Below are 22,100 nucleotides of genomic sequence, written 5' to 3'. Positions count from 1 at the left end.
CCAAGGAAAAACTATGAGAACTTCACTGCAACTCAGTAGCAATTTATTTAATGGTATAAAATTTCAAGCAATACAGTTACGTTACCACATGAGAGGACTGTACACAGAGCAGGGGGGAATCCAGTGGCACAGTCTTTAGTTGTACTTTCACACAGTGATAGAACTGGCACAGACGAATAAGAGAGCAGTTGTGTCCCCTGAGCAGATGAGCCATTATCACTATCCAAAGAAAGTACAGTTAGCGGTAGGACAACCTATCTAGTTGAAATGCATAGCAATCCAAAGCAAAGGATTTATTTTTGAGCTCAGCACCAGCGCCCTCTGTGGGGCAGAAAATAAAATGCACCTGAGATGAACTTCCATTTGCCAGCAAATTCTTGTAATATTCTTCTGGAGGAATGGTATCCGAAACCCTACTTTCACAGGATTTCACAATTACACAATTACACAGTTACACAATTACACAATTTGAACCCCATTCCCCAATTTGAATCCCTAAAGGAAGCGTACCTTCTGTGGTTTTTAACCGTGGCCCGCCTCATGCACATGTGACAGTGAACGATGTGATGAGGTAACTGGGCTTAAAGACCCAGCAGCTTACTGCCCTCCTGTCCTGATTGCGGGTGAAGTCATTTCCTGTAGCAGATTCACATCCTACTGATCCTCAACTTAATTGCATGTAGAACAAGGTCAGTAATGGGTTCATTCCAGATCAGCAAGGCTCACTGTTATTTATCACAACTTTCCTTCAGAATAGCTCCATTTCAATACCTGGACGCTTTTTCTAGATTCATTGAAATATGATATAGAATCATGTACATTTTGTAGAAATGTGCAAATTCCAATACTAGTGATACGAGTGTGCATTTTTAAAAAATGTTTAAAATCTGACCCAAAAGCATGCAGGGCTCATGTAAGATTAGCAAGGACTCAAACTGCTGTGCAATGGGGCTCATCCTAACCCTTTACTTGGCTAATCTCTGGAATGTATTAGTACTGGCTTTAATCTCTGGCCATGAAAATCAATATACTACATTATCTCTTTACACATTAATTACAAGAGTCAGAATGAACAAGCCTAAAACACAGGCTAAACCACAATGTAGTTTCTACATCAACATTGAAATCTCTTTGAGAAGAGAACCACTTGATGACAACAACAAAAATTGAATGCCTTAATCTGCTGATTTTACAGGTAGCTGAAAGATTGGCTTGAGTATCTTAACTCTGGCTCAATTTGATATTGTATAGCATTCGGCGAGAGGCGTGCAGTTTTGCAATCTGTCAAGCATAGCTCTACTGCTACTGGAAGTGGTGAGTAGTTGCGGCATGAGTGGTGGACGGGGGAGTCAGTCCTCCGAAGTGTACCAACGGTACATGAACGTGACAATGGCTGCAGCAAGGGCAGGGACCACCCAGTTTACCCACCAGCTGTAGAAGTGGGAGACAGAGGAAAGGAGGGGAGAAGATGGAAAATGTTAACAGAAACAAGAAAGGACAGACTTTCCACTGCAAAAGCTTGTTTTGTTACTCCTAGGGCAGCGAGGTCTATGTAAAACTCAGACCTCTGCTCTCCTTCAGTTTTTTATTGTCATATTTTTTGCAGTGTGGTATTTATGTAGCTGTGCCTCTAGCTACAGTACTTGAAGGAGGTTAAGTCATTATGAGAACAGCTGCGTTCAGGACAGTTTTCTATTTTCTGCCTGTAATAGCATTTAAAAATTCATCCAAAAAAATAATAAAGCAGTATTTCCACTTACACAAAGTCTATCTATCCATCCAGACAGTTTCGTTGAGACCTGATGGGTTTTTTTAGATATTCGCTGCAGCTCACTCACACACAACGGACCTCAGTACGGACAATGCTTGTGCTGCTCAAAATGCCAATGCTCATTGCACCCCAAAATACTGGCCAGCTGGTACAGTATACTTTGGTAGAGAATAGTGTTGGAAAGAAATGTTGCTATTGAGTCCCAAATGTTTTTTTCCCCATTCAGGGTAATCTGCAGAAGAACAGAACTATCTGGATGGACAGGTAACATTCCAGGTGAATAGCCTTTATAGCCTTTGTTCATTTTTGGGCAAAGTGGCCCCTTTAAGCCCAGACCCTGAACAATAATTGCTGAGTACACACAAGCATGCACAGTGAGAACTAAGGGCCATAATAGAGCCAGGACTGAGAACATCAGACCAGATCAAACCACTGTTGGAGAACATACCTTGTATTATCTGGCACCAATATAACATCAGACTCCTGAGAGAAAGAAAAACATGAAAAAATTAGGAACTCTGTCTCACACACAAAAACCCCCCCCCCCCCGCCCCCCAAACCCCCATCAACCATGAGGTTGAAAACCAGTCATTTTCTTGAAATAAGACTTTCTGCACAGTAATTCAATGTTAACATAGTAGTTTAATTGTTTTATATGCAATGGAATGACACATGATGCACACTGCCTTTAAACATGAAATACGACTGCTGATTTATTTCACTTACTGGAGGTTTCACAATTTTATGCCGGTCTTCCTGTGAACAGAAAAACAGAGGAGATGAGATTACTCATTATTATGTGAAAACCAGTCAGACTTTTACACAAAAAAATGTTAAGGCTTTCCTTCATCTCTGATTACATTTAGTGGCAGGCGGGACCCAGAGATCAGGAACTGTGGTGAAGTTCATCTGGACAGAAACTGAAGAATTGAAACTGAAGGCACTAGCTAACCTAATTTAAGCCAATTTACATTACATAATTCCAAAGATTTACTAGTCCACTTCTTTGAATATGCAACATTTTCTGTACTATAATCACAAAATAAAAGGTCAATAAGCTTCTTGTGTTTCCTTTAACACACAAAATATCTGTTTGATGTTACCATTAGCAAAAGTTATCTTCACAATATCATGTTGCTGTCCATGGTTGGAAAGGAAATGGGGCACCAGTTTTAAACTGGTGTGGAAAAATCATGTCAGCTTTTATTTGTGGGTATTCACATCCATATCGGCTTAATCACGGAGGAATTGCAGCCCTTATCATCCATGATCGTCCCGTTTTGGGAGACCAAAAGTAATTGGACAATCGATTGCTCAGCTGTTTCTTAGCCAGCTTTGTGTTGTTGCATCATTAGTCAATGTACAAGAAAAAAAAAATGGATCAGAACAAATGAATCAGAGACAAAGCCAAGACATCAAAATCAGCTGTATGGCACATTGTTGAGAAGCAGGAGCAGCGCATGAGCTCAGGAATAGCAAACAATCTGGTAGACCACAGAAGAGAGTATGTTGAATTGTGACTGTCCCTTTAAACTGTCAAACAGATCAAGAATTCTCTCCAGGATGTAGGCATAGATCCGCACAGCCGTTGGGCCCTTGAGCAAGGCCCTTAACCCTGCATTGCTCCAGGGGAGGATTGTCTCCTGCTTAGTCTAATCAACTGTACATCGCTCTGGATAAGAGCGTCTGCCAAATGCCAATAATGTAATGTAATGCATAGATGTCTCAAAGACTACAATAGAGAGAAGACTACACCAGCTTAACCTCAGAGGGTTTAATAGAAGTTGCAAACCACTGGTAAGGCAGAGTTTTGCAACAAAGTCTTATAGACAGATGAGATGAGTATTAATCTCAACCTCAAGTGATTGCAAGATAAAAATATATCCTAGAGAAAGAAAGGAACAGCTTGTGATACAAGCAACCCCCGCATCTTTGAAACATGGTGGAGGTAGTGATATGGCTTGAGCATGTATGGCTGCCACTGGAACTGGATCACTTATTAATGTGAAAATTTTGAAGAAAGTCTCTTGAGATTAAAATCTTGGCAAGATCATAGATCTTTAAATAAGTTTCAAAGCACCACTCAGTTTGAGGCCTATGCGGGTATACATTAAAAAAAAACCCCACAAAAAACAGATGTATTCTTTATAACAAAGCAGGGCCCTTGGGTTGAATTGAAATGCAGCTGAATTTAAGCGTAAAAAGCACAGGTTCTGTGGCTCGCTCGGAGGAAGGCAAAGAGCCAAAATGCACCAGTATGACTCAGCAACATTGTCCTAAGCAATTAAATAGCTGACCTAAAAAAATAGACCCAAGGACAGAAGCTGGCACTGACCATGCTCATTTTTCTCTTGAAAAACAAACAATTTCAAATGCTTTTCCCCTCACATATACTCTCCGGAGAACCTTCAGACTGGGGCTGAGCACTAAAATATATGTTTTTGGTAACCAATCTGACTCAATAAAATAACTTTGAATAATGTTTGCATATTCAGATATACACTCAGTGATCACTTTAGTAAATAGACCATACACCAGCTTGTTAATGCCAAGATTTAATCAGCCAATCATGTGGCAGCTACAAAATGCATAAAAGCATGTAGATGTGGTCAAGAGGTTCAGCTGTTTTTCAGACCAAATGATTGTTGCCGCCAGACAGGGTAGTTTGAGTATCTCAGAAACTGCTCATCTCCTCGGATTTCTATGCACAACAGTCTCTGGAGTTTTCAAAGAATTGTGAAAAAAAAAACAATAATCCAGTGAGCAGCTGTTCTGCGGGCAGAAATGTTGTTAATGAGGTCAGAGTTATCCTGAACAGGGTCGCAGGGGGGCTGGAGCCTATCCCAGCATACATTGGGCGAAAGGCAGGAATACACCCTGGACTGGTCGCCAGTCCATCGCAGGGCACACGCACCATTCACTCACACACTCACACACTCATACCTACGGGCAATTTAGACTCTCCAATCAGCCTATCCTGCATGTCTTTGGACTGTGGGAGGAAACCGGAGTACCCGGAGGAAACCCACGCAGACACGGGGAGAACATGCAAACTCCGCACAGAGAGGCCCCGGCCGACGGGGATTCGAACCCAGGACCTCCTTGCTGTGAGGCGGCAGTGCTACCCACTGCACCATCCGTGCCGCCCCTTATCGATACCACGGCGTGTAATTCAGTGTATAAAATAAAGACGTTACAAGATGGTAAAAGATTCAATCGTTTTTTATTACCACAAGGGGGGTAACACCAGCAACATCAATAAACAACTTACAGCACCTGCCTTTTAAGCCCTTAGCAAGTCAACATGTGCAGTGCGAGATATATGAATAGATGAAATAAAATAAAAACCTAGGGAGATGACCAAAGCCCTTGCCTACATGTTCAACCCAACAGACACATACATGTAAACAGAACAGTGTAGGGGAGGCGCTTCTCCTGACGCATTTAGCCCTAACAGTTTTTGTTAAGGAAAAGAAACATATTTACTTTCTCTGGCAGCAGCCGAGATCGCTCTGGACAGAGTGACGTCACACTATACACTCGGATAAAATGGCGCTGCGCATGTTTTAAAAAAGGGTAATTTAATTACTTATTATTTTTAATCCAGCTTTACTGGCAGTCTTAAACCTTTAAGGATGTATATATTGGGAATCAATCTTGTAAATTATGCCAACTTAATCTAGTATTTCACTTCCCCTTTAATGATTCATACACTCACCGTGACTTGATGAAGAAGCACTGTCGGACTTTGCCTGCACGGAGGAGGGCACGGTGTTGTTAGCGTCTGCCGGGTTGCTAACTTTAGATGCGTTGTTTAACACGCCGCACTCCTTCAGCTTTATGCTATGGGTAGACTGCAAGTGTTTCATGATGTTGCTGGTGTTACCCCCCTTTGATGCAACTACTTTCTTACATATATTGCATTGAGCCGAGGATTCATTGAGTTTGATGAAGTGAGCCCATACCTTGGAGCGCTTAGCTCTTACGGCCGACATATTGACTACTAGAGAAAACAACGGGGCGCTGCGTCATAACCTGTCGACGGCGGCAGTGTCATAATTACGCGACGGTTAGGTACACTCTTAAAAAAATACCGAAAATAGTATCGTTTGTCCAGAATCTTTAGCGGTACTCTGGTACCGACCAATTAGGAACCGGTACCAAAAAATACCGGCTCTCGGTACACATCCCTACTGAACACACAACCTGGCAAACCTCTAAGTGGATAGGCTACAGCAGCAGCCTAATAGTCTAATAAATACCTAGTGCTCACTGAGTGTATATATTTTAAAATTAAAATTACAGATCATTCAGCATTACACAGATGTTGTACTTTCTGGTAAAAATGTATTTGAGTATCATTGCACATCTGCTCATTGTAATGGAAGAGAACAAGCCAGTTTACTACAAGTACATGACCACAGGTATGCAGGCAGAACAGTGTTCTCTTACTGGGTGAAGCTCTCCAATCTTGTAGCTCGCTGCCATTTCTCTGGCGTCAGTGGAGTGTCCCACATCCTCGAAATTCTCTGTCGCATCGCCTCCAGCCTGCTCACGAAGGACCTCCTCGCCACCGGGGTGCTGGGGGCCAAGACATGGGGTCAGCAGTCATACAGTGACCCACTGAGGTCACAGCATTCAGGGTGTTTGATGGAAAACACTGACAGTCACAGCCTACCGACCATTTCCATGACAATCAGTGCACCAATCAGATCTGTGGACTCGGTGACTGCAATTATTGGAAGCAAACCGGTGAATGGAAAATAGCCAGACCTGGCATATGTCTGAGTAGCTCACAGCTTGGCTCGACACCTAAAATAACCACTTAGCCAAAATTTCAGGCTTATTATTTCCCTGCCAGATCTTCTTCATCCAAGGCCCTGTGGTTAGAACTAATGCAAATAGGTTAAAAACTTAAAACTTTGACAGCCAGAAGCTGACACTTCTCTGCTCGGCAACCGCAGACAACCTAGCAAGATCCACCCCTTCAAGAATTCCCAGTTCATGACATTTCTCAAGTCCCCCACCTCCCCCAATGGTCAAATTAAAATCTTGTGTCCCCAGTGGTGGAGTGGCTAACTGCAGTCAGAATATCAGAGCCCATTTTCATTTTGCAGCTCTTGTACTATAGCCTTATAATGGCACTTCCAGTATGCCTACATGGAATGTGCTAGTTATCTGGAAAGAGCATTCTTGCAAATGGTTCCAAATGTAACTGCACCTGTGTTGAAATACAAAATGAGGCTGGAAATTAGAAGAATTTTCCTGATGAATGACACGAGGCATCCCAGTCTATAACCCTGGCCTGCAACCCCTATAAAAGCAGATATATGCAATATCTCTGACAGGTACAAATGGGAAAGCTAAGGTGGCTTCATTCTAACAGGTGGCATTACAGGAGGTTCTAAAACTAAGGTCTTTAGTGTGCAAAATGTGTGCATTTCTCTGAACTGCAATGTTGTAAATACTACTATACTGCATGGGTATACAAGAATGCAATAAAACATCACAGAACTATTATTTATGTCAAGAACAACATGCGTTAATCATAGGAACATACATTACATTATTACATTATTGGCATTTGGCAGACGCTCTTATCCAGAGCGACGTACAGTTGATTAGACTAAGCAGGAGACAATCCTCCCCTGGAGCAATGCAGGGTTAAGGGCCTTGCTCAAGGGCCCAATGGCTGTGCTGATTTTTTATTTTGGCTTCACTGGGATTTGAACCACCAATCTTGCCTGTCCCAGTCATTTACCTTAACCACTACGCTACAGGCTGCCCTATATATATATATGCGCACAATCACTCATGCATGCACATCAGGCAAAAAAATGTAGACACAGACTGCATGCATGCATGAATGCACACTTGCAAGTGCAGTAACACACAAGACTTTCTGCTTGCACTTAACTTCCTATTTCTCAGGAGAACAAACTCACCAGAAGTATTATAGATAGCAGCTCCTGATTAAGCAGATATGAGTCAGCAGATTCTATGAAGTATTGAACATAGTGTGGTTCAGCATTGACTACCTCGCACCATTACTTGGAGCTTGGAGCCTTATATTGAAAGTAATTTAAGATGTGGTGTGATACAATGGCAAGCAAAGGTACAACATATTTTACACACATTTTTAGTCAGTAGTGTGGCAATGTGGTAACATTTAGTATGTACTATACCCTAGGATTACAAGGTAAGATTCCACAAATTTGTTTTTAATATTTAGCAGAAAAATATTAGCTAACAATCCAGTATTTCTGACACATAGTGCCATAATCTATTGCTCAAAGTACAGAATACCATCAGGCAGGAAAGTTTCCATTTTCATTTCATAAATTTTGATGATAGTTTTGTAAACTCATAGAAGGCCCTTTATGGGCCTCTGACCTAGACTGAACCAGGAAGTAGTACTGTGATTTGGCATTTAGAGCATGCCAATGAGGGAGAATGAGAGGGGTGGAGGTCGGACAGAATCTTAAAGGAGCAGAACACTTCTAGCTCAGCTAAGTGCATCTCGCCTCTCTCCGCTCCAGGAAACAAATCACTGGCATGGGTTTAGTCAGCCTTTGTCCTTAAGACTGACCCACAGTTAGTCTAAATGCAAAAGTGAACTGAATACAGAAAGCTTTTTTTTTTTTTACCAAATGGTGAATGTGAAATGCTGAACTTACCCACCAATTGCTTCAAAAACAACACTGCATTCTTATAGTATGAAATAGATTAAACATATTTTGCAACTTGCTGTTATCATATTGCTGGAGTCAGGATCTGAACTGAATCCCAAAACTAACAAACTTGACTTGTTGCGACCATTTTCATGATTTCATTTAATTTTCATGATCATTCGCAGTTATAAAACTGAATACAGAAAGGTCCACTAATCAAGTAACAAAACAAAGGTTCACAAACAAACATATTTATATAAAAACTGAAGTATAGACTAGTACTAAATTATAATGTAATGTATAATTTAATGTAATGATGCCCAGAGGTGTCAAAACTTACTTTAAAAATTGCTCAGGTCACCAGGTTTACCTGTTTTGTAAAATCAAGGTTTTAATCAATCCATGGGTGACTTTAAGATATTGTTGATTTACATTACAATTTTGTGCTCAATTAGGCTACGTGTAGTCCTATCTCTGAGTCTGCAGAAGGTTCGCTATATTTCAAAATTCGCATGAAATTAATCAACATTAGCAAATAAAATGCTCAAGTCATTTCTCTATGTCGAATCGCAACCTTCAAAAGTTTACTAAAGGGCAGTTGATTGACATCAAAAAAAGATAAATCATTGATAGTGGTTGCAAAACATCTGGCTTGAAGAACAACCTGGATCACATCAAATGCACGCACAATAAACGGTCTACGTGGGGAAATAAACCACGGAATGAACATTATAGAATGTACATAAGAAATAAGAAGGAACATTAGAAATACGCACATTGTCACTATATATAGGCTAAACCTTTACAAACAGCAAGTAGCATAGTTTGCTTAGCTAACACTCGTAGTTAAGGATTGACCAATCCGCCCGACGCAGGAAGTGCCAATGAGGTAATTTAACATACTCACGTACACACAAAGTAGGCTACTTTCACTGAACAAATTCAGTGACTACTTTTCTCATCACTGTAGTGTGACAGCAAAGTGAGTTCAACGGCTAACTTAACGTCATTTTAAAATGAGAAGATGACGTTGTGTCTTCTTGCAGATGGAGAATGATAAGGTCTATAGACACCTGCTAACAGGCTACTATGCTACGTACTAATTCGAAAGAGGTAAATGCAACAATATATTCTCAGTTTAATTTCTCACCTCCTCCAGAAATTTTGTAACATCGTAAATGTTGTTGTTAATAATAATCCATGTACTCTTAAACGTGTTCCGTTCCTCCACTTCTGACAGCCAGAAGTATTTTACCGTCTGGGTGGCTGCCTCTTGCTCTCCTATGCCACTCATGGTCTGAGTGTTTGTAATAAACGTCTTATTCAGAGATCGATATTACATTAACCTTCTTTCGAGTACACTCAGCAAAAGTATATTTCTGTCGAACAACATGAACCTTGCGTGTAAAAATCTATTTCACTCAGGAGTTCTGCCCACGGTCTCTCTACAAGAAACCACGATTGGTTACGGCAATGTTTGTCCTGTTACTATTGGTTAAGATGACTGCCACTCAAACTCCACCGAGAGGGACAGGCGTCGCACAATGGACTGGGTGAGAGTTCAGCGAAGTACAGGAGTTCAACTTTAATCTGAACACCTTCTCACGAATATCAGTCGTCACGCACACTTTCGGAAGTAGTGTACAGTGTTCGCACTCTGCGCCGTTTTGAGGAAAGCTATGATTTATATTCTAGGACGTTGTACCCGCTGAACTATTTACGCCAGTTTGACATTTCCTATACTTCCTGAAGATCAGCCGAATGAAACTACTTTTATTAACGCATGAAGTAATAAAGTTAAAATGTTCCTAATAAAGTGCCTGGTGAGTGTATTTCCAAGGATAATGAGTATAATTATACCTGTCACTCACACACACAGACACACACACACACACACACACACACACACACACTCTCTCTCTCACACACACACACACACACACACACACACACACACACACACACACACACACACACACACTCACCACACACACACACTCACACACACACACACACACACACACACACACACACACTCACACACACACACTCACACACACACACACACACACACACACACACACACACACACACACACACACACACACACACACATCCCCTATAGTTAAAAAACTTAAAACTTAAAGAAAATACAGTTATTAAGGTGGTAATAGCTCTCACATATGGAATTATTTGTAAAAACAAAAGGCCACGCACATCGTAAGACATAATTCAGTGGGCAGCAAATTAAATGAGATGGGACATTAACTCACCCCAGTCCACGTTCATGGGCAAAATTGTACAGAGAATGTAGAAATTTCACAATGAGTGTCAAATATGTCCCCTACCCTGTGCTTTCAACCATGGCTGAATTTTCACTTGAGGAAGAGAGTCTGATTGAACTTTGCATTTTTGTGCAGAAATAGGTGACATAAATAGATGCTCATTGACAAATTGATGTCCTTGTTATTTTTTTTACAAAGTTCAGATCAACCTCGAAACTGTGCTCTGACCAACTGTCCAAGAGCAATGGAAAAAATAACTTTATCTCTTGTTCATGGTCACGAGGAGAAAGTGTCATTGCGTGACATCCATTTCCTAACCCTAAGAGAAAGTGATGAATTGTAGCTGTTGTTTTTCATGTTCACTTTAAATAGTGGTGTAGCCAAGTGCCATTGCAGTTCAGTCTCAGGGATCTTTCGTATATTTTTCCAAAATTTATTCTGGAAACCATTCTGGGCATTGGATCAACTTGCAACCATATTTATAACTTCTTATAAGGAAGTAGGTCTGAGGTTGGGGAGAGAGGGACAGGCAATGACTACGTCAAACCTAACCCATCAGAGCTCAAACATGGGCCCTCCTGCTATTTGTGTCTTCTTTTGTTTAGCTGTCAGTTGGGTCCAGACTAGGAGGTTTCGTAGACCTGTAACACACACACACACACACACACACACACACACACACGTGCGCTCATGCACACACACCCACACAGTTTCAGTGTAGTCAGCATTGAAGGCCTCTTTACGTCCCTGGCAGGGCTTGGGTTCATCGCCAGGGACAGCCAGCTGTGAAAAGTACAGTGCACTGTACAGTAAGCCTTCCTCCTGGCACAGTCAAAGAATCAGTGGAAGTGATGTTGTATCTACTGAAAAGCCAGATGCTGTTAGTTGGATGACTTTAAATTAGGATATACACTTATGAAAACACTGTGCCCTTTATACAGTTGTATTGCTGAAAAATAAAAACAGCATTTTGGCAGTAAAATAGCTTTTCTTAGCAAAACCATTTGGGAATTTTGAGATGGGGGTACTCAGAAGTAATCTTTAGAGCACTCTTGTGGGTTGGGCTTTCTTTAAAATTACTTACAAATCTGTTCCTTACTAATGTATGCACACACACACACACACACACACACACACACAGTGGCATGAAGCTGTCTGGTCATCTCAAATGGTTACGCACAGTAAATGTGCGTAGAGGTTATTATTTTGATGTTCCCTCCTCTTTTGGAGATGGCTTGGATGTAGAGACAGGCTGAGTACCACCAGCAGCAGCTGTCTGGATCTGTCTTCTCAGCTTTGGCAGGGAATGAAGCCACCTCCTGCTGTCTGTGTTAAAACATTGTGCCCCTGGGAGATGGATCTGTTCTCACATGGTCTGTTTCCATCACAATTATATGATCATTAAAAAGGATGGACTGAAGCCTAACATGCTAAAATATACTTTTAATTCCTGTTGTGGAGGCTGTATAGCATAAACGATTGAGAGCCCGTCTTGTTTTCAATCTTGCCTTGATTAAAATGAAACCTTTTCTGTGATTCAAGACACCTTTTTCTTTTGCAGTAGATGGCAGCACAACACATAGTATGTTGCTCATGCAATGAAAACAAAAAGGAATATTACTACTTGTATTTTGCTGTATCTTGTTTTTTCTCCAAAGAATCATATATACAGTCACTTTTACTGTTACCTTGTTTGAGTGAATCATTTAGCTGAATGAGGTCGCAAGCTTGCCAGGTAAGTACACATCATAGTCAGTAGGCGAGCCAAGCATTGATTATAGCTCATGAATAAGGTTTGACAGATTACTTTTTATGATTACGTGCATCAGATAGCCATGTAAAAAAATCAGTGTACAAGACTGAGATATTTAATTGTTTTGTACAATTATTTGGACTTGAATTATTAAACTCATTGTATGCAATAATTCAATTTCTGATGAGCAAGAGAAAATAACTGCACATTGGCCCTGTATGTTTCAACAAATCAGCCTTTATCTTGGAACCAGAGGCATAAAATGAATAAATGTTTGAAACCATTATTTAAGTTAATTGAATGGCATCAATAAGCCTTGAAACCACCCTATGGAGAACTAGCTATGGCATACAAAGTACCCCTTTTTTATGTTCAGATTTGTACTAATACTCATTTTACTGGTTTGATTAGTTCAAGATTAATCATTACAATGGCCAATCGTACATCCAGGGGCAGTTAGTTATAGTAGCAGTAGTAAGTCTTCAGAGTTTGTGGGGCTCATCTAAGTGATGAGTGTTACTGTAAACGGTTTTATGTCACAAATATAAAATGGTTCTCTTGCAGGGGATGTCTGTTTACTGAACCTCTTGTTCAGGTTCTGTTCTGTTCAGTTGACAGTTTTTATTCTGTCATGGGTACAGTTCAGTTATGTGTATACCTCAGACTGTAGTCTGCTCATGAACTCTAGCACGAAAATGGCTCTGTAGAGTCACACTGTCAAGCTCAATATTTGCGTCTCTGGCCTCCAAAACAAACAGGTGCTGCTTCCTGTAGAGCATATACTGATGCCAGGAATTTTAGGCAGAGTTTTACAGAAAATTCCCACGTCTTATTGGTGTCCATATGCACAGTCATGTGACCACCAAAATCTCCACCACTGGACAATGGGGATGTACTATAACTCAAGTCAGTGTAAAAAAAAAAAAAAAAAAAAATGGCTCAGAGCAACAGCAGCTGCACAGCATATGTAAGGAGCTCTAGTGTCTCAGGTAGTCAATTTTCAATACGTACTACAGACAAATATGATGAGGACAAGATGCACTTGTAAATGATAAATACCTTCGGCATTTCCATTGTTTATGCCAAATAGGAGAGGCCTTTCCTGTCTTATGACACTGTTGAACATAAGAGAAGACAGGCCTCCAGCAGGATTAAAGGTCCAACAGGAAAGAAGCACTGAGCCTTGAACTAAAATGTGCATCAGGTTCAGAGCAGCCATTGAGATGATGCATAATCATGCTTGTCATTCACAATGACAATGTGCATCTACCTCCACTAGATTGGCTGAATAAAAGAGCTCAATCTAGGTTTTGAAACAGCTGGTTGCTGGTTGACCAGTTAATCCAGCTCTATACTCAACATGGTTTGACCAGCTCAAGCTATGTTTTGAAACAGCTGGTAGCTGGTATTTCAAGCTGGACATAGCTGGATTTTACACCAGGGTGCGCATGTAGAGAATCAATGTGGAGGCATTCATGCAGAAATGCCCCTTCAGTGTGGGAGAGAGGTCACACCTGTACACAAAGACAACAGCAAGATAAACTGGAAAACACACTACAAAATGAGCCAATTATGTGCAAATTAAGTTACACTTGAAAGTTTCCTGAGTGAAAGTTATGGCCTGCAAAATTCCTTCCACTTTAGATCAGTCCAAACAACAGAGATAAATTGATCGGAGCAAATTCCTGAACATTACTGCATGTGTTTATTTACCTTGCCAAAGGACCTTGCCAAGCACCAACCACAATTCAACTGGCACTGCAGGCTTGACTTCCAACACAATCTGTTTATACTCAGCAGAATGCACTGGATGTCTGGTTTGAGGGTTTTATAGCTCAGCGGGAGTGTCCTGTCATCTGTCCTGAGTCGTCCTGCAGGATCTGGGAGAGAAGGCTTCGGAGGCGGAGGTGGATAGTTTGACCATGGACGCCATCGCTGCCATCCGTGTCTGCGCACACCTGCACGGCATGCTGCAATTCCGCCTCTAGGGGAAGCTCTACCCTGGAAACTGGCAGCAAAGGAGCAAACCAGTGTCTGAAGATTTTGTCACAGATCACCTGGAAAAGAAAGGGTCAGTGGAGTTAGTTCCCTGTGAACTGAGAATTATTAAGTTTCTAACTGATATTTTCTACAAAAATAAGTTAACATCATGCATATAGTTGTTTGCAATATGGCACAATAAATGCAATATGAACTTTTGAATTTTATTCTACATGGCATGCATAGCTATATCTGACATAATATGACTCACATAACCACTCTACTCATGAAGCACCTAATTAAGCCAAATTAACTGCTTGTTGAAATTCTGAGATTGCATTTTTGGTTGGAAGGAAAACCAGCATACACAGAGGGCCCCCAGTTTGGGAACCACTGGCACAGAGTGAAATAAAGTTGTACCTGCAAGTTACTGTTCACTCGTTTAGAGCTGCACTTGCTTTCCTTCATGTCGCATTTGGAAATGCAGTCAAAGAAGTTGCAGTCTTCATCACTGGTGCAGGCCTGCTCTAGAATGTTCCGCATTTTGGGCTCAAAGAAAGCCATGTCAACATCGATGGCCACAACCTGCAAGAGGAATGGAGTTTCACTGTCAGTACAACACTGGGGACTTACAGTACATTTGTGTTAAAACAAATTCAGAAAGACTAGCTGGACTTGGCCCACTTTCTTTTTTCAGGCCATGAATGGAAAACCTCAATGCAGTCATTTCTGGGGTTTCCGGAAAGTCAAACATCTTTTCCTAATGGAGAAAATGGTGAAAAGCCAGTGGATTAAGTTGCATTTCCATGCTTTATTTCTAAGATGACAGATCTGGCAGTGCTACAAATTACGTATGTTGTATTTTGAAAATGATGTGCAAGTTGGGGTTCACTGCACAGAGAGCTTTGGACTGCCTCTGTCATCCTGCATAACACGTGTATAGTGTGTGAGCTCATTTTCTAACGGTCTCGCCAAGATTGTGTCTGGACGCCTGCGTGTTCAGCTAAACTAAAGCCTTTGTGGCAGATGTTGAAGCTGTAACAGAGACGTACAGACCTCAAATTGATATCAATTACATCTAGCATAATTATTAAAAAATGAATTATATATATAGCATAGAGATGGGGGGACTCACTGTGAGGTCTCCCCGGACCCCAAAATTCTCGGGCTTGATATCGCAGAGGTGCAGGCGGTGGGGGAAGTCGCTCTCAAAGTGGCGGACCATGTCCAGGAAGCTGAGGGCGATCCGGAGCACGGTGTCCCTCCCCGCCCTGCCGTCGGGAGGCGGCGAGGGGCCCCTGGCCCCTGCAGGCAGGCCCAGCAGCGCCTCCTGTGGGAAGAGGTTCTGGCTCCAGGCGCAGCCGGCGACGAGGTACTCCACTGCGTAGAAGTGCCCGCAGGAGCCCAGCACCTTCACCACGTGCCGGCTGAGGTCCTGCAGCACCCGGAAGAAGGTGTACTCTTCCTGCTGGAGCAGGGACCAGAGGGAGGCCAGCTCGGCCCGGGAGGAGGCCCGGGGGAAGGGCCCCGAGAGCCGGCCCCACGGCCAGGCCTCCCCCCCACGCGGCTCCAGCCCCAGAGAGCTCCTGATCTCCAGCGTGGCGTATAGGACCGCGTCCCAGGGCGACTGGCTGCCTCCCTCCTGGTAGTCCAGCAGACCCAAGGCCTCGTAGGAGGAGAAGTTCTCCAGCTTGGACTTCAGCACGATGGGCACCCCCCTCCAGTCGGCCTCCATCACCTTCTTGCCGTTCTCGTAGTACAGGCAGCGTCTGTACTGCACCCTGCGGCTCACACACAGCTCCTCACACAGGTCCCCAGCCAGGACGCCACGCCCGTATGCCTCACACTGCCAGAGGGAGACGCTCATTCACAACTCAAATTTACTGGTAAACATATACATCAATACTGAAAACTCCTCATATAAATATAACATTTCGAAAATCTAGAATGTAACAAGTAAATATAAATGTACTATAATATTATTTCTAATTATTTCCAAAAAGGGCTACATACAGTATTTACAACATGTAATACAGTATATTCCCTTTACATTGAACTCAATAAGGAGCACAGTTCACCGAGGTCAGTCCAGCTGCTTCCATTGGGCTGACTGAAATGGCAGTGCTGTTGGTAAGATGGGAAAGGTTCCCTGAAAGGCATTTAAACATCATTCCCTCCAGCTGAATACTGCCCAGCTGAAATGCTTTATGAGCCCTGCCTTCCTCTGTGGGATCCCTCATGCAAAGCCCCCGGGCCTCTCATGTGACCTGTGTTTTGGGCTGCAGGCTACGCTCCAGGAACCCATTGTTCTGGATATTAGCGTTTCTGTTTTCATTTCACGGTCCAGAACCAAACATAAAACCGGTCGCCTTCAAATTTGGACAGATGCACCAGGACCTGTAGAATTTTTATTTAAAAAACCCACCAAATTCAAAACTGCATGGCATCTATTCCTACATCAGAATCACATGGTACTGGATGTGGTGAAACGTATGTAAGGAATAGATCCCATGCATTTTGAAATATGGTGGGTTGTCTATTTTTTTTAAATATGAAAAATTCACAGGTCCTGGAGCATCTGTTAAGATAGACGTGATCATGAACACTAGTATGTACCAAGATATTTAAATAAAACCATGCACCCCCCTCCCAATGAGCTTACAAGATTTCATTTTGAATGCAATTCACTTATGATTATTGCTTATACACATATCATATAATGAAATATTAAGTGTTTATAGAGAAGCATATACAGTTTAAAGCATTTTTAATCATGAAAGAACTGGTTTAAGCAGGTGGTTTTAATGTTGTGGCTGATGTGTATAGGTTATACCCTTAATGTGAGCACTTCCACAGAAGGAAATCTTGGACTGGGAAATGTGAAAGTTATTATTTTTATCGAATGAGGTCATTTACTTGCAGTCCATTAAAATCAAAGGCATTCTTTTCTTGGCCCAACTATATGTTATGTTAACAGCAAAGATACTGTCTGTGTTCTCTCACTGAAGTCAGCTCAGCGTCAAGGGGAAAATTAATTCAACATCAGTCCCTTTTTGGCCAAGTAAGCAAATGAAGTTAGAGCTTTGAGCCAAGTCGATCAATAGTCCTGATCAGTGGCTCCTTGATTATTCAAGCTGCAAAAGTATTTTATACCTTCAAGTACCAAGGAACTTCATTAAGACATTTCAGTTAATATACAAATTGCAGAAAAAGCTCAAAATATCTTCCGGATTGTACAGCTGAATTACAGTTATGTGAAAAGCTCCACCTCAAAAGTGAGACCACTCTGTCCGTTGTACATTCATAAATCACGTCCTATACATATAGGTCTGAAAGTATGTGTTTACTGTGCCAGTAAAATAAATAAAATCGAATAAATCACTTTGAGTTTGACATGGACACGGCCTGTTGAGATACCAGCAGGGAAACAGTTAATATTGGCAGGTCGAAGCCCTGAAACACAAGCTCACAGGATAGAGGTAAACATGAGAAGTGCTTTGTGGTAGTTCATAATTATGCTAACAATGGCACACAATACACAAGACCATTCTCTAGCCATCTGTTCAGCTTGTCAGGCATGGGCAGTCTTAGGGCAGTCTCATATCACTGTTAATCAAGCAACAGTCTATGTTACCAGCAGAAGAATGTTCTTAATGGTGTGTAGATAAATTTCTGTACGGAATGTACTGCATCCATTCAGTTGGAAAGAGAGAAGTAACACAAACCTATGCCTTCCACTCAAATTAAAAACACAGAGTATGTGTGTTCTCAAAACAGACAAGCTGAAGATTTGCCAGATTTAATTTACTACTTTACGACTTTACTACTCTACTTTAGTACTTTTCTTTTATAACATACAACACACATTAAATAAATATTACACTGAGATAAAAGGTGTGTAATGACCATGTGATTTTTTAAAAGAAAAGCCGTTTCTGAAACCTAAACAGGAATTTTAAAGTAAATTAAATTATTGAATTTTAAATGCTTTTATTTGACTAAAATTCATTTTTGATGTTTAGATATAGGGAAGGCATGATAGGGAGACTGACTGAATAGCCTGACTGAATACTGTCCACAAACATAATATTCTACAGGAATCTGACTATTCCTGTATTTAACCGAGTATGCATTTTCTGCAATATATACTGTATATAATGTATGGAAAATGCAGCTATTTATTAAGATTGTGGTAACTGTTTCAAGTTAAAACTATAGTTCTAGAAATACTCAGGTGCATGCCATATAATATTGAGCTCTGTGGCTTAATGCCAATCAGCTTTGACTGCAAACACCTGCGCTGAAAAGTAGAAGCGTGCACACGTGAGTATGATCTTTGAAATGATGCATTCAAATTCACAAATCCTAACACTGATGAAAATCACAGTCATCTCAGCTCAAGCAAGAATTGATGCAACTTTCTGAGGGTGAGAACTGCACTGCAAAGATTTCATCTGTACTGTATGACTCTGTCCTGTCTCCTAGATACAGCGCTGGTACATGCAATCCAGAAAATGTCACTTTTATACAATCCTAGTGACTGCTCTGCTTAATTACAAGAAATTAAAGAAAAGATGCAGAGACAGCGCAATCTGTCTTTGCCAAGGAAATGAAAGGACCTGTATGTGTACGTGTAAATTACCGCTGCATGTCCAGATACGCTCCAAAGTTACTATCTTCAAACCAAGCATAATCATACCATAATTAAATGCTAACTGCTGAAGATGATTATCGGCATGAAATGACCAGTTTACTGCTGGGAATAGAAGCACATTACTGCAGACAAGCAGGGCTGGCAAGAGTTCTGTGAGAAACACTGTCATGCAGTGAATTTACTGGTCAGTTGACCAATGCCAAGTTTAGCAAATCATATCTGAGCCAGAGATTATGTGAGATAGACTGGCTGGACACTCTTTTATAGAATTGGATAAAGAAAGTACACACAGAAAATAATCTTAATGTGTATTTTGGAAACTTTGTTTTAATCAGTACTGTAGTTAATCCTCTGTTATGGTGTGACTGTATGAACAAGGTAGCAAGGCTAAGCAATTATTTTTATGAAAGTTTAATAAACCCACCAAACAAGGTAGTTTCACTAATTTTTTGTCTTTGTGTCTTTTTCAAAAGAAAGCTGGATATGTGTTTAAATGAGCTCTACCCGCCTATAATTCCAGATGGCTTTGCATTGTCATATAGGTTAAATGGGATCATACAGACATGTTTTCCAGAGAAAAGGCTCCTCTCCCTGCCAAACACAAGGATGTTATTAGATGCCCTTATGTTCCAGGCCAAACCAAGTTGGAATTAGAATAGCAAGTGCGATGCATAGCCACATATGTTCAAACATTCACGAAGGTCTCTGGTGGACATGCGACTCTAAACGACTCCATTTTGCAAGACTAAAGTAATCTATATTTGGATGCTATATGCTGCAGTGTTTAATCCCCCCAAAGCTCAATTATCAAATCTGGGTTAATGAACCTGTTTATCATTTGTTCCATGATTAACAAGCTTGCAGGATTTTGTAATCACCAATCAGATGTTTGACTTAATTATGTGTATCTGTCACATGAAAGCATGGCTCATTTTTATTTCTTCCCATCTGTTTCTACAGGGCCCAGGAGAAAAAAAAAAGAGTCAATAGAGATTCACTGAACGCAACACACCAGAAATAGTGTTTATAGAGACCTAAGGAAAGCAGTGTTGGGGAAATGTTAAAAATGAACATAAATTAAAAGTTGAATGTCATTAAGTTGAAAATCAAGCCATTAACTGTATACACATTAGGATCATACACAACTTTTATAGAAAAATGTAATTCTAATCACTCTGGTGTGATCAAAAGTAGTTATAGTAACCCAGTCTCCCTTAGGGAATGTGACTAAATTGAACTCAATTACATAAAAGGAACCAGCTGCTGATTCCTCAAACAGTTTTTCTCCTGCACCTGGTTTATGGTTCATGTCCAAAACCTTTCCTAGACTTCTTCTTCTTTGCAGATAATTGCAATTTTGATTTCACAGGTTTTTTTTGTTGGGGATATGTATTGTTGTTCTGTGTTTAACATTGTTCTTTTTTTGTTTTCAATAAAACATAAAACATCCATCCTATTTCTAGTCTAAGCAACTTCTAACAATTTGTCTGTCTAAGCAGTTTGTCACACAAACTCTTCTCTCTTCCCTTGGGCTATTGAAAATATGTAACTGCTGAGAGAGCTATTCTCATGACTGCTGGTGCATGAAAAGGGTATTAGTGCTAATGCAATGTTCGATACATGGGCACAATTGAATTAACTTAATGCCAAAAGTAGGTCAAATGCAATTGAAAGATAGATTATAAGACCCTCTCTGAGAAGATTTCCTCTAAATTGTATCAATGCTGATGCAATAATGCTGTTTGTATCTATCATCTTTACTGTATGCTGGGCAGAACAATGCTAAGGTAATTAAAGGTTGTGTCTGCATAGCTCTTTGAATAATAGGTTGTTTAGAATATTAAAAAAAGATATGTCAAGTGTTAGTGAATAGAACCATGCTGCTTTCAATTACCAGTAGTGACCGTTACATCAGTGGTAGAATGTTCCGTTATGATATATTTGTGATCTTACATTTTAAAGGGTTTACGAGACCAAAGGGTGGAGCAATACATAAGTTATTCAGTATCTTTAGTATTCTTCTCACAAACTGGTCCCTTCTCTTTACTTCCTGAGAGACTTAAGTCTCTGTATCTGGCACATGGATAGGACTTCTCAATCACTTGTTCTGAGTAGTTTTGTTCAGCTGTAAATGTGTAGTAATAATAATGCTGAGCTTTGTCAGTGGTCATCTGGTTTACCTCACCATCAACTCGTCTTACAGATGCTGTAGACTTGGCAACTAAAATTGGAAAGATTTACACATGCCATGTAGGTACATGTAATTTTCTTGTTACCTAGACCCACACAAAGCAATACTGGAAATTCACAAACATGCACATGAATCCTACAGAAAATCTGTGTCTAAACTGGGTTTGGAAAATAATTTTGTGAGAATAAAGTGCAGCCAATGTTTCCTGTGTGTGTATGCATGCATGAGAGTTTGCGTGTGTGTGCGCGCGCGTGTGTGTGTGTGAATGAGAGAACAATAGACAGAAGAGAAACAGTAAAAACCCTCCTACCACTCCCTCCAGGATTTGCTTGCTCTTTTTATCCGTGCAGTGGTCAGAGAACATTGTCCTGTGCACAAAGACCACACCACTGAAGAACATCCACATTCCAAACCAGAAAAGGACCAGCAGCAGAATTCTCCACTTGCAGGTCCTTAGCCCCAGCTTCCACAGTACGCAGCCCCTCCACAGTGACCCCATGGCCCCCTGGGTCCACCTCCCACGCTGTCCCAGGTCCCCAGGAGTGCTGTGCCACTGGTCCTTTTTTCGGCAAACATGCGCCCCTTGAAGGCAACTTGCCATGCAGCCTCCTGCAAGGAAAGAGCTTCCATCCCCGTCTGAGGATGGACTGGTGTCTCCCCTCTCCCCCGTCAGCTTCTCATGCCTGCTCACACTTGATCACTCCCACTCTCTCTCTCTCTCTCTCTCTCTCTCTCTCTCTCTCTCTCTCTCTCTCTCTTGCTCACAAACACATTGCCCCCCTTTCCTGAACTCCT

At 41.2% G+C, this 22,100-nt stretch overlaps 2 protein-coding genes across 2 annotated transcripts; both read right to left on the bottom strand.

The window, feature by feature from the left end:
- Positions 1 to 26: 26 nt before the first annotated feature.
- On the bottom strand, positions 27 to 9,886 carry LOC133137108 (cytochrome b5). Its single transcript, XM_061255154.1, has 5 exons — positions 9,593 to 9,886; positions 6,224 to 6,352; positions 2,498 to 2,527; positions 2,220 to 2,254; positions 27 to 1,431 (listed from the first exon to the last, which is right to left on the bottom strand). The coding sequence occupies exons 1-5, from the start codon at positions 9,734 to 9,736 to the stop codon at positions 1,350 to 1,352; spliced, it is 420 nt and encodes a 139-aa protein (XP_061111138.1). The 5' UTR covers positions 9,737 to 9,886; the 3' UTR covers positions 27 to 1,349.
- A 3,925-nt stretch (positions 9,887 to 13,811) lies between these two features.
- LOC133137974 (divergent protein kinase domain 1C-like) lies at positions 13,812 to 21,932 on the bottom strand. Its single transcript, XM_061256403.1, has 4 exons — positions 21,616 to 21,932; positions 15,596 to 16,306; positions 14,881 to 15,045; positions 13,812 to 14,537 (listed from the first exon to the last, which is right to left on the bottom strand). The coding sequence occupies exons 1-4, from the start codon at positions 21,904 to 21,906 to the stop codon at positions 14,316 to 14,318; spliced, it is 1,389 nt and encodes a 462-aa protein (XP_061112387.1). The 5' UTR covers positions 21,907 to 21,932; the 3' UTR covers positions 13,812 to 14,315.
- Positions 21,933 to 22,100: the final 168 nt, after the last annotated feature.

Source organism: Conger conger, chromosome 9, assembly GCF_963514075.1.
Source record: "Conger conger chromosome 9, fConCon1.1, whole genome shotgun sequence".
In the NCBI taxonomy this organism is placed as follows: domain Eukaryota; kingdom Metazoa; phylum Chordata; class Actinopteri; order Anguilliformes; family Congridae; genus Conger; species Conger conger.
Note: the sequence above shows the minus strand (reverse complement) of the source record. Positions and strands in the feature narration are given on the sequence as shown.